At 41.0% G+C, this 13,572-nt stretch overlaps 1 protein-coding gene across 1 annotated transcript in view; it reads left to right on the top strand.

Moving 5' to 3' along the window:
* The window catches only part of MINDY4B (MINDY family member 4B), a 35,513-nt gene that overhangs the window by 15,617 nt on the left and 6,324 nt on the right, over positions 1-13,572 (top strand). Inside the window, exons 8-10 of the mRNA XM_024244967.3 lie at positions 4,847-4,917; positions 6,519-6,591; positions 7,238-7,399. Of these exons, the coding sequence (XP_024100735.3) occupies positions 4,847-4,917; positions 6,519-6,591; positions 7,238-7,399 (306 nt within the window). The remainder of the gene's footprint in view (positions 1-4,846; positions 4,918-6,518; positions 6,592-7,237; positions 7,400-13,572) is intronic.

Raw genomic sequence — 13,572 nt, 5'->3', positions numbered from 1 at the left:
GATCTTCTTCCTTTTATAAAGTCTATTTCTAATGATGTCTGTTAAGAAAACCAGGTCATTTTGAGGGCTAAGAAAGGGCAGAATGAGAGAACAAAAAAGATCTGTCTCTTCCTCCTCACAACCTAGAAAGAGGCCAGATCACACACAGACCCACTCACAAATGCATCTTTGTCTTTGGTTAATCAAGACCAGAGAATAATCCTTTAGAGAGTATATACCAGTATTTGTTTTGTGGCAAACAGTCCTGTCTCATCTAATGAATAAAAAACAAAATGGTGAAAAAATTAAATAAAATAAGGTTCTTGTCTAAGCTGCCAAAATGACCATTCACATTGACTCCAAGTAATTGGCTTCTTGAAAAGGTGGTCCTGTTTCACCTCGTCTATCAGCACCTTCCGCACAATGTCCTCCACTGGAATGATTCTTCCCCATCCCCAGGGTGGTAAGGGGACAAAGAAGGGTGCAGTGATGGTAGAAAATGGAAGACATTTTTAAGAATCTTCTGTGGAGAAAGAAATAAAAGCCAATTTTCCGAAAAATCAGAAACCTACAATGTGAAAGCAGAGGGAAATTAGCAGGATAACCATGAAGTGATACAACTGTTCATTGCATGGAGCAGGGAAATGTGATCTCATTTCTGTTGAATGAGTTAACAAGGTCTGTTGTTAACTTGTGTGTTATAGGCAGAGGACTAGTCCCCCTAAAGAAGTCCAAACTCTATACCCGGAACTTGTAAATATGTTACATTATATGGCAAAGAGATATTAAGGTTGTTAGTCAGCTGACTTTAAAATAGGGGAAGGATCCTGGATGACCCAGGTGGGCACGGTGGAATCACAAGGGTCATTAATATGGAAGAGGAAGCAAAAGAGGAAGTCAGAGAGAAGTGATAGGAGAAGAGTGCCCCCTGCCCTTGCGGGCTTGGATCCACTTCGATGATGGAAAAGAAGAGCCATGAACCAAGGAATGTGGGCAGGGCCTTTAGAAACTGGTAAGGACTAGGAAACAGATTCTTCTCTAGCATTGCTAGAAGGAAAGCTGCCCTGCTGACATCTTGATTTTAGCTCATTAAAACCCATTTCAGACTTCTGACTTCTAGAACTGTAAGATCATAAATCTGTAGTGTTTAAGCTATTAAATTTATGGTAATTTGTTACAGCAGCAATATGAACCTAGTAAAACCTGTATGATAGATTTTAAGTACCTGACATGAAATGTTGAGCTAGAAGCCTGCTTAGGGATTCTTTGTTGTGGGCAGGAGACATTGAATGGGATTACACAGATATAGAGGATCCATTTAAGAAATGACCCTTTCAGCAAAAAAAGGCAAACCCCTCCCTCCCTGTCTTCCAACTCAACTCAAATCTGGGAGAGTCTGATTCCATAGGAAGAACCCCCTCCACCCACCCATATCTGCAAGAAATTCTTAAATGTAGCCATGGTTGAGATCAGAGGATCAGAGCTGAAGCTATACACAGGCTTCTCCAGTCAAAGACTAAGGGTTGAGCTGGAATAATCAAGGCCCTACACAGAAGTGGACTCTGCAACACAGGTGGGCTTGGCATGAAAGCTAAACATTACCTTAGCCACACTAGGGAAGGGCTGGTGCCATTTCCTGAGTGAGGGGAGCTTCATGGTGTGTATATATATTCCTCTCAATGACCTCCCCAAGATGGGGTTGCACATTGTGATCAGCACCCTATCCAGAACTTTACCAACCCCCCGTCAACTATCAAAATGCATCAATCCTGTGTCTCATTCCATTTGGCAGAGATCTCAAGCTGGAGGTCTGAGGGCTACATGTGAGCAGCAGATCTTTTGTTATGGGTTCAACTGTGTCCCTCCAAAATGATATGTTGAAGTTCTAACCCCCTCCCCTGGTACCTGTGAATATGGATCTTATTGAAAATAAAGTCTTTTAGATGTAATCAAGTTGAGATGAGGCCATACTCAGTTAGGTTGGGCCCTAATCCAGTGGCTGGTATCTTTATAAGAGAAGGAAAACTTTGAACACAAACACACAGGAAGAACACCATGTGATAATGGAAGCTGAGACCAGACTGATGCTTCTCCAAGCCAAGGAATGCCGGCAACCACCAGAAACCAGGAATATGCAAGGAAGGATTCTCCCCGAGGGCCTTCCGAGAGAGCATGGCCCTACTCTTTTTTTTTTTTTTTTTTGAGATGGAGTCTTGCTCCGGCACCCAGGCTGGAGTACAGTGGTGCAATCTCGGCTCACTGCAACCTCTGCCTCCTGGGTTCATGCCATTCTCCTGCCTCAGCCTCCGAGTAGCTGGGACTAGAGGCACCCACCTCCTCGCCTGGCTAATTTTTTGTATTTTTAGTAGAGACAGGGTTTCACCATGTTAGCCAGGATGGTCTCGATCTCCTGACCTCATGATCTGCCCGCCTCAGCCTCCCAAAGTGCTGGGATTACAGGTGTGAGCCACCGCGCCTGGCCACAGCCCTACTCTTACACCTTGATTTCAGACTTCTAGCTTCCCAAACTGTGAGCGAATACATTCTTATTGTTTTAAACCATTCGATTTTCTGTAATCTTTTATGGCAACCCCAGGAAACAAACACACCTGTCATGTGAGATCTGCAGCATTAGCCTACAGTGTTGCTTTCTACAAATTTGAATCAGTGAATGTCAGAAGTATTCAGAAAATTCCACATAAAAACCTAGATTTTTGGCTTTTATCAAAAAATCAGAAAATCTGGCTACACAGGGCCTATATTCTTCATGTCCTCAACTAGCTGACATAAGAGGCAGCTACCCTCATTAGACAAGTTTTGATAGACTGAATGATGTCCACATCCTAATCCCAGAAACATATTAATACAGTAGTCCCTCTTTATTCTTCGTTTTGCTTTCTGCTGGTTCCATTACCCTGGTCAACTATGGTCCAAAAATATTAAATAGAAAATTCCAGAAATAAGCAATTCATACATTTTAAATTGCATGCTATTCTGAGCAGTGTGACGGAATATCTCACCATCTCACTCCATCCCACCTGGGATGTGAATAATCCCTTTGTCCAGTGGATCCACACTGTAGATGCTCCATACCCGTTAGTCACTCAGTAGCCTTCTCTGTTATCAGACAGTCACGTTGTGGTATTGCAATGCCTGTGTTCCAGTAACGCTTATTTTACTTAATAATGACACCCAAACACAAGAATAGTGCTCCTGGTATAGTGCTATGAATGTTCTACACTATTATTATTGTTGTTTATCTATTACTGGGCCTAATGTAAAACTTTTTCATGAGCATGTATATATAGGAAGAAACATCATATATACAGGATTTGGTACTATCCGTAGTTTCAGGCATCCACTGGATAATGGAACTTACCACCCATGGATAAGGGAGACTACTGTATGTTACCTAACTGATTGAAGGGATTTGCAGATGATCAAGTTAAAGATCTTGAGAGGGGGTGGGGGACATTATCCTGGATTATCCAGATGGGCTCAATTAATCAAAAGGGTCTTTATAAGGGAAAGGGGGAGGCAGGAGAGTCAGAGAAATGTGACCAGGGAAGCAGAGGGAGGAGGGTTATGTGATGTGGGGCCACTAGCAAAGGAATGAGGATGGCTTCTAGAAGCTGGAAAAGGAAGGGAAACAGAATTACCCCAAAAGCTTCTGGAACACTGGTTTGTGAGCACTTTGATTTTAGCACAGTGAGACCCATATTGGACTTTTAACCCCCAGAACTGTGAGATAATAAATTCGTGTTGTTTTAAGCCACCAAGCCTGTGGCACTTTGTTACAGCAGCAATAGGAAACCTATATATAAAAGCATCTGTTTGCATCAGGCCCCACCCCTCCCCATTTCTCTCACTCATTTCAGTACCTATCTGGCTCCTATGGCACTGGAATTTATTCGCTACCTGAGGGCCCTGGCCCCTGTCAGGTCACACATAGCAAAATGGATAAATTAATCCATAAAGGGAAAAGCATATGCATTTAAGCAAAAGTCTCCCTAAAGAAGACTTTAAAGATGTTTTAACTCTGCACCTAGAAAGCCAGCCAGGGAAGCTACTCTACTTGTCAGCAAGTAGAGTGTTGACATCAAGCTAAATAAAGCCAACTGATGAGAAGCCCTGAATGTTTATTAGATTGTTTAGATTTGATCCTAGAGATTGCAAGTCACCTTCAGAAAATTCTAAGCAGAAAAGAAAACTGTCCAAGAAAAGACAGGGGAGAAGTGCATTAGAGAGGGACACATATTCATTTTGCTGTGGATCTAGCGTATTCCAAGAACCAAGGAAGGTTCAAATAATTAATTACTTCATTTAACTTTTGCAATAAACCTGGAGAAAGGTTCTTTGTATCCGTGATTGTGGATTAGATTGAAACTCAAAGAAGTTAATAAGTAGGAGTTAGAAAGCAGTAGAACCGAGGTGTATAACTCCAAAGCGAGTTCTACAAAGCCTCTCTGCTCTCCTTCAGTTTAATGGGGCAATGAGGAAGGACATGAGGAGAGAAGAGGCTGGATAAGGAGAGGGCAACCAAGGGAAGCAAAGAGCAGCAGTGAAGTGGGCTAGAAAGGACACTACACCTTGGCCAAGGTTTGAAGAGAATCACATGGTAGAAGTACAGGACAAAAAGATAACGTGAGGGCCAAGAGAATGACAGCACCACTGACAGGCATGAAGCAGGGAAAGAGAATAAATTTTAGAGTAGGAAGACTTAGGGAGGCAGAGGAGCTCATTTCTTTCGGCAGCCGGGGGAAAAAATTCTCTCAGCCTGTAAATCCTTGAATTCATACCCACAGATATATGTGTCTGTGTTGCTTTTAGATCAACATGCTTTTCTTTTGTTTTCCTTTCCAAACAGTTCAGAGGGGAAGGAAGTCATGGTGTCATCCTGTTTCTGTACAGCCTGATCTTCTCCAGAACATTTGAAAGGTAAATTCTACAGATGTTTACACGGGTATTTTCTATAGGATTAGGGTCACATAAACAATGTACTCTTTGTGTTGAAAAATCTCCATATTGGAAACATGAATGCAATTTTTTTTTCTAGTAGATTCTCTTTTGTTGACATGTCCTTTCCTACAGTTGGTTTGGCCATCTTAATGGGCAAGTGGATGTCATCAGTCAAGTTTGAATCTATTCTTACAGTACCCTAGTAGGTTTCTCCTTCTTGTGGCTGTAAATATCGGTGGACAACACCAAAGCTTGTTTGTACAAGTTTCATAAATAAATACATTTTATTATTTAGATCCATGATAAGGTATATCCTCAAATATGTATTTTGTCTCTATCATATGCAAAGCTCTGTTCTTGGCACCATGGAAAGTACAAAGAAGAGAAGATATAGCCCTGTCCTCCTGCAGAGTCCAGGCTGGGAAAGACAAGGGGTGTACACAGAGATGCTGGGCAAGTCCAGGAGGTACCTGATGTGCCAAATGAGATGTAAAGAGAATGAGTCTCAGTGGGCTCCAGAGGAGGAAAGGGCCTCTGCTGACAGGGTGGTCAGGGAAGGCTTCAGGAAAGAAATGGACTTTCTTCTGAACCTTGAAAGAAAGGTAACCTTTGGAGAGTCAGAAATAGAGGGCTCTCAGGAGGGAAGAATTACAAGCCCTGCAGCAGTGGTCCTGAAGCTTGTCTTTTATATACCGCCATCACATTTTTATGCTGTATGTTATCATTCACTTAACATTAAAAATAAAATCAGTACACATTTAAATATCAACCTCTTCCTAAACGTTAATGTCCTTTAAATCATGTACCATGCTAAAGATAAATGTATTAAAATAAATACATCATTATTAAAATTCTAAAATGTTCAAGTCTGTCATACCACCCTTTGAGAAGCATTATCCTGAGTTGTATCTGATGCCATGACGGTACTCACCATGCTTGACTCAAGTCTTTAAGTCTCATTCACAAAAGGATATAAGCTCCAGTTCCATGAATAGATTTGTTCAAGAACACATACAGTTCACATACTAGTATGCAGCAATTCCCTCCAAGTGACAGCAGGAGCCACATTCCACCTTGACCTTATATTGTCAAGGGTGAGACCATGGCCCCTGACATAACAGTGGAAGCCGCCCTTCTGCAGCCAAGAAATGGGCTCAGCCAAGAGATGGCCACAGTGGTGTTTTCCATTTGGGCAATCTGTTGAGATCTGCCTTGAACCAGCACTCTCTGGTGTGGTCATGTGTCACCACCCTGAGCCAAGTGCATTCCTTGTCACACAGAACAAAGAGCTTCTCTACTGAGTCCAGCATCCACCCAGAGCACACACACTGGGATTCTAACATTTGAGACTTCTGCACCTTCTCCCTTACCACTTATTACTCACTTTCCCCAATTGCATCCACCTCTGCAATCCCAGACCTAGAGGCTTTCCCTGTGAGAGATGGAAAAATGCAAGTGAGAAACAGTGAATAGGAGAGCCCGTGTTACTGCTGCTTTGTGTTTTGGGGGAAAAGAAGCTGCAGGTTCCCGGTGTACTCATTGTCTCTGACTGGATGCTGATGGCTTCTCCCATTCTGCAGGCTTCAAATGGACCTAGATGTCACCACCACTCAGCTGCTACAACCAAATGCTGGAGGCTTCCTGTGCAGGCAGGTGAGCTGGAAGACTCTGCCTTTCTATTGTAGAATCTGAATTAGTTGAATGCCACGTGCAGAGTTTGAAAAAGAAAAAAAGAAAAACAATCTGAATTTTGGATTGTTTTCTAATTAAATATATTCTCTCCTTAAGTAAAGAGCAATCCAGTTATCTTTGAAAGAGTATGAAGACACTACCGTGGGTTGCATCAAAATCTGCCATCTAATTTTCATAACAGTCCTCCCTAGTTTACCTCCAAGAGCCCTTCATCTCTGAGATCCTAGCAACAGTAGAAAATATCTTGACAAGACCCACCAGGAATCCCTAATAACTGAAAAAAAAGTGCTATAGAAACATCTTAGCTTCATGCTTGTTAAATCACAACCATGGAAAACAACTTTTAAAAGAACTGTAAAAGGAGGAAGGGCAGTAAGATCAGAGTGGGGTACAGAGGGAGTTATGGGGTAAGGTTTAAGAAAAAAAGCGAATAAATGATTGTTTTAACTCTAGCAAATATTTAGGACATATTTTTCCTGAAATATGTATCATGTGATTTCATTCTTTTCACTAAAAATAGTAATTTTTAATGATTTTTAAGAGAAAAAATTAAGTTATTGTTTCATTGTTATCTAAAATGTAAATATCTGTAAAATATGCTCTCTAGGCAGTTCTGAACATGATTTTAACTGGAAGAGCAAGTCCCAATGTCTTCAATGGCTGTGAGGAAGGAAAGTCTCAGGAAACACTACATGGAATCCTGACCCGCAGTGACGTCGGCTATTTGCAGTGGGGTAAGGATGCCTCGGAAGATGACAGACTCTCACAGGCGAGTGTGTTCCAGTCCTCAACCACACAACCAGAATGTCAATATTTTTAAAAGTTTAAAAGTCTGTCTATTTAGGCAATTCAAACCTGAGCCTACTTTCTCCCTTACTATCTGCCTGTGTACTTCCCTCCCACCACACACAGACATTCAGGGAAATTTCCACAGATGGAAATATCCCAGTCTACTTGCTTCATATTTTATTTTACATATTTTTATGTATATAAAAATAGGTAATAAAAGTAATACATACATTTTTAAAGCAATATTTGAAATATACAGATATCCCTGTTTAAAGAGGTTGACAAATATATATATATATATACACACATACACAAAGGAAAAGTCCTCTGTCATCCCCATGTGGCTACACACCCCCTTCGCAGAAATAAATACTGTTAGCAGTTGATGGGTGTCCTCCCAATCCTTCATTTATGCAAATGAATGCACACAGCCTACATATTGCTCAAAGCTTAAAAAAAAAACCACTGGAAAAAAAAAGGGGGCCCCTACTTTTGAAACTCCTGTCAAAAAGCTTTCCAGCTCAGGGGATTTATAACTTCTGACAACCAGAAAGTAAAACGTCCTGTTGAAAAGCACAACCAGGGAATTAAGTAAGATGTAATTCTGCGAAAACAAACAGAAGAAGAGTGACAAAGCAAATATACCCATTCCAAACCACAAATCAAAGCTGCTTCTGTGATATTTCACAAAAATTTTATCCTAAAACCCAGGGAAGATGAGGCAGACTCTGTAACAACACTTTTCTGGAATGGCCTTGAAACCAGTTCGGATGTCATTCAATTTGATGGAGGATGGAAACCCTCACAAGGCCTCCCAACCACCTCTCCCAAATGCCAGCAGCAAACAAGGCCTCGCTGCTCAGCATCTGTCCTGTCCTCCAGCCCTCCTGGTTCCCACTCAAAATGCTTTTCATGTATATAGGGCTTCATCTGTCCCTCTACTATTGTCTCCAGCTACTATGTTATTCATGAAACCAGCATCTTGCAACACATACATATGTCTGATGCCATCAAAAAAATAGTGTCTGACTATAGCAGAATTGGCATATTTTGTGTACAAGTGTGCTTTAAAAGTTTGTGTATTATTCCTTGAGTTTGTATTCTTTGTTCATCATAGAAAAATGCAAAGTGACAGACAAGGTAAAAGTAAAACAAATTTCATTACCCAGGGGTCAATCTTTTCAGGAATGTTTTTCAGAAATACTCTTTTTCTTCTCATATCAATGTGTCTTTTTTTTTTTTTTTTTTTTTTTTAACAGAGACAGGGGTCTCACTGTGTTGCCCAGGCTGGTCTTGAACTCCTAGGTTCAAGCAATTCTCCTGCCTCGGCCTTCCAAAGTGGTGGGATTACAGGTGTGAGGCACTGTGCCTAGCCATATCAATATGTCTTATTCTACTCTTCTGAAACCTGCTTTTCTTGTTTAACACAAATATCTCATTTAATATCAAATATGAGTATATAACCCTCTATTTATTTATTTTTGAGACAGAGTTCGCTGTGTCACCCAGGCTGGAGTGCAGTGGTACCATCTCAGCTCACTGCAACTTCTGCCTCCTGGGTTCAAGCGATTCTCCTGCCTTAGCCTCACGAGTAGCTGGGACTACAGATGTACACCACCATGGCCAGCTAATTTTTGTATTTTTAGTAGAAATAGGATTTTCGCCATTTTGGCCAGGCTGGTCTCAAATTCCTGATCTCAATTTATCCACCCATCTCGGCCTCCCAAAGTGCTGGGATTACAGGTGTAAGCCACTGCCCGGCCTCTCATTATATTTAGAGGCTGCAAAGAGTTCTATTGTGTGGATGTGAAAGACTATACTTTGAATACACCCTGGACAGAGAATTGTTTATCATTATAAAGCTCCTAATCACTTTTTCCAGATAATTTGGGAATTCATCTGAAAATTTGACTCATATAATGAAGAGTAAAGCTAAGCCAGAAATAGAGGATTTATAGATTTCATTTTACATATTTTTCTTTTCTTTCAACCATGTGTGGTCACTTGGTGTCCGTGGTCTAACATTCTATAGCTATAAGAACCCAGTAATATGCCAAGACTTGGTTTGAAAATGGGGTGATATACTGGAAACAAGTTCTAGTAGTGATGACACAAAAATGCAACAATGATTTTAGTATTTTGTCTGTTATTACAAAAGCTCTTTCATAAGATTGTTTCACTGGATCCTCGCTATAAACTAGAACGACTTAAAACAGCGTTTCTCATATTTCAGTCATCTGAGTAGGTAACTCAGAAGCTTTTTCATGTCTCTGTGCTACAACTACTGTTACTTGCTTAATGTTTTTCTTTCAAACAACTCACTTAAAATGTGGTTCTAACCTTTTCTGCAGCAGAAATAAATGCCATGGGCTTGATGTGCTGATTTTTTTTCCTAATACATATTTAATTAAACATTTGTTTTTTGTGCCATCCACTTCTCCTACACAAGTCTGCTTGTGTAGAAGTCTCCTTGTGCCATCCACTTTCATGCCACATGCCACCAACGGGCACGTGTGCGCATCCACACACACACACAGACGGGAACCTGGCATAAAGGTGAGGAAGTTCCTGTAGCATGTGCAAAATAACCCTGGCCTGGAAATCAGCAGGCTTGGCTGGAGGTCTTGCCATGCCACTCACAGGTGTGTGACTTGTACCAGTTTTACCCTCTCTCAGCCTGTTTCCTCACCTACAACACAGGTGCATTCATTCCACATGCACCTGCCCTGCAACCTGATCAGATTAAGGATTGACGCAAACAGCAGAGGAAATCATGGATGTTGAAGCTCATTGGAAGGCCAGAATATAGACATATAAGACTTTATAATAGAAGATAACAAGGCATAATGTTATAGTGCTTTATTCAGCTATGTTCGTTCAGCACAGCTAAATGCTAACTGAATACTAATTGGGAGGCTCTGCGTCCAGATACAAAGATGAGCCATACTTGACCATACATACACTGATTGCTACAGGAAGGATACAGGCAATAAATACTAGAGAGCAGTGATGTCAACCCTGACTGCACATTGAAGTCACCTGGAAATCTTTTACAACTATCAATGCCCAGGTCATCCCCCAGAACGGTGTTAGCTTTATAAGCATGTGTAGTCAAACAGGGCCCCATACTTGGAAGGCCCTATACTTTGTTTAATGCTCTAGCATCTGGTATCACTGTCTTGAAGTTGTTAATGTTTGAACGAGGGCCCCCACATTTTCATTTTGCACTGGGCCGCACAAATTACGTAGCCAACACTACCCAAAGACTGCTTCATTTGGTCCGGGAAGCATCTGGGCAACTGAAGTTTTTAAAGCCCATAGATGATTCTAAAGTGCAACCAGGATTAGAAAGAAACTTCTGTTCCAAAGCAGGGCTTCTCAACCTCTGCAGCACTGAAATTTTGAAGTGGTTAATTGTTTGTTGTGGAGGGCTGTCCTGTCCACTGCAGGCTATTGAGCAGCATTCCTGGCCTCTGCTTACTAGATATCAGCAGCACTGGCCCCAGTGTGGCAATAAAAATGTCTCCAGACATTTCAAAATGCTCCCCTGGGGAGCAAAATTGACCCTAGTTGAGAACCTCTGCTTTAGAGGAAGGAGAAAAAAAATCTCTTTAGGCTTAGCTGATTAAACCCATGGTGTGCAGAATTGGCCAACTAGCTATTTCAACTGAACTTACAAGAAAGAGTATATCTTCTTTCAATCAGTATTAGAAAGGTTGACAGCTTTCGGTTCCTTTTTAACAGTTGCAAGGCTTTGGAAACAAGTTGCAGGCTTTATCTTAAGTTAAAATGAAACAGGTGTTTGTGAAATAGCTACTAAGTTGTTGTGAGAAAGGGACTATATCAGAGAATATGCCACCACAGAAAGACAGTCAAGAATTCACAGGGATTCAGCACTGCTGTTTTTTCTGGATCACATTTCTTTCTATACAAGTCTGCTCAGACCGATAGAACTGCTAAATCATGCTCTAAAGAAAATTACCTGCAAAGCCTAAAATATCCACCAATGATGAAGTGGATTTTTACTGGGACCTTAAAGTCAGTTAAGAGGCCACAGCACAAGGTAAAAAAATAAGAGCTTTCCTGCTGGGAAGAGGGCAAAACACACCAGACCACAGGACCATCACCCAAATGCCTGCTCACAAACTGGAAGTAGGGCAAAGTATGGAAACTGCCCAGGCTAGCTTTAAAATCTACATAGAAATTAGATCTATAATGCTTCCATCTTTTTGAAAAGTGACTAATGTGGCTTTTCATTCTTCTTTCTTGGACTCAGTGATCTCTCCCCAGAGAGATACCTATGAATTCTGCCCTCAGTGAAAATTGCCTGAAATTGTACACTAATGGCTTGAAACCCTGAGGATGTTTATTATGTTGTCTCTGTCATGCACTTGAAGTTTGGTTTTAAAAAAAAGGTATTAAAGAGCACATACAGGCTGGCAGTTAGTTTTCTTACTTGAACCCCTGGCATGTATGAATATGTTAGAAACATACATATCAAGATGATTTTACCTGAAGGTGCTTTTTCATATCAGCTCATTATACAGGAAATATGTATGAAGTATATTTATAGTCAAGTTTATTCATACTTATATACTTAAGTATATTTATATTCAAGTATATATGAAGCTTATTTATTCATTGTGCTAATAACCTTGTGCATATAGCACCTATTGTGTGCCTGGCCCTTTATGGGTCATTTATTTAATGAATCCCCACTTCCACTCCAAGTTGTAATCAGTATTAATTTAAGCCCAAGGTCTATTTCTTGGTCATTCATTTTAGAGCTAAGAAAGGTATGGGGGCTTACCCAAAGCTAGCAGCTAGGCAAGTGTCAGAGCCAGGGATATGAACCGAGTTCTATCTACATTCAATGATCACATTCTGTCCACTGGACCATGCTTCCTGCCGTTATCATCTTTGATTATTTTCTGAGAAAGTGGTAAATATAGACATGCCAGTTCTTAGAATTATACTCTATCATCATTACCTTTATCATCTATTATATCTATATATAGATATATTATATGGTCTATAATATCTGTTATAGGTATACTCATGTTGGTAACATTTAAATGGTAGCAAATCACAGCATGACAGTTGTGCTCAACAAGCTGAAACTATCCACTGACTTCTAGGTTAGAGTGGTTGTGAGCTTGTGTTGATGGTGAACTGCCTCCACTTTACCTCCTGGTTTGGCAAATCACACTTGTCAGGTGTACGGAAATCCTTAGCCCTAGGAGACCAAGCTCAGTGGTGCTCAGAGACATGCTAACCAGAAGACCATTTGACTGTATTATCCCCAGAAGTCTAATATTTCACAACATCCTAGCATAGAACTGAAACATAGTGCAGAACAGAAGTTTACTCAAGAAAGAACATGATGTGTTTCTGGGACAGTGCTCTAAGTATGACTGGATTGAAGACCCCTGCAGCCACTACCTTTCCTTTCTGATTCTGTATGAGACCCGTGAAAATGCCAACTAGGTATACAAGTGCTTTGTGGACATTTAGTAGCTCCTGCCTATGGTAGGTGCAACAAATCTGAGGGTTATTTTTATGTACTGATGATAAAAACCTAATATAAGAAAGATTTCTTAGTTCAGAAGAAAACCAACGTGCTGCCTGACACGTAGATTCTGCTGTCAAGGTGAAACCCATCCTGTAATGCTGCCTCCGTCTTCCCTAAGTAAATCTCTTATTACTCTGTGCTAAAATTGCAGAGATTGCAAAAACATGTGTCTTTCAGTCCCAATGTCACAGCCCAGTGGGTAAGACTTTAAAAAAAAAAAGATGGTATTCTCATTAGATGACATGACAAGCCCCCCAGAGCCCACCAGACTGATGGTTCCTGCAGAACGCAGCCAGCTACCCATAAGATGAGGCACTATTTTGAAGCCTCCCTGTCACTTTTCTATTTGAAGGTACAGATTTGAGTGTGAGGTTCCAATACCTAAGTGAGAACATAAAGCAGTTTGAGTCTAACACCATCTGGAAAGCCTTGGGAGGTTCACATTATCTTCACACCTGCCACTGAGAAGAAAAATCCACTCTGATTTTTCAGGGACTGAAGCCATTTAGGTCTTGCCAGAATTACTCCTACGGCAGCCCTGGCAGCACACATCACTATCCCAGTCATACCTTCTTCCCCCT

The sequence above is a fragment of the Pongo abelii genome, chromosome 2 (assembly GCF_028885655.2).
Source record: "Pongo abelii isolate AG06213 chromosome 2, NHGRI_mPonAbe1-v2.0_pri, whole genome shotgun sequence".
Taxonomy (NCBI): Eukaryota; Metazoa; Chordata; class Mammalia; order Primates; family Hominidae; genus Pongo; species Pongo abelii.
The sequence above is the reverse complement of the archived record's forward strand: the minus strand, read 5'-3'. Positions and strand labels throughout refer to the sequence as shown.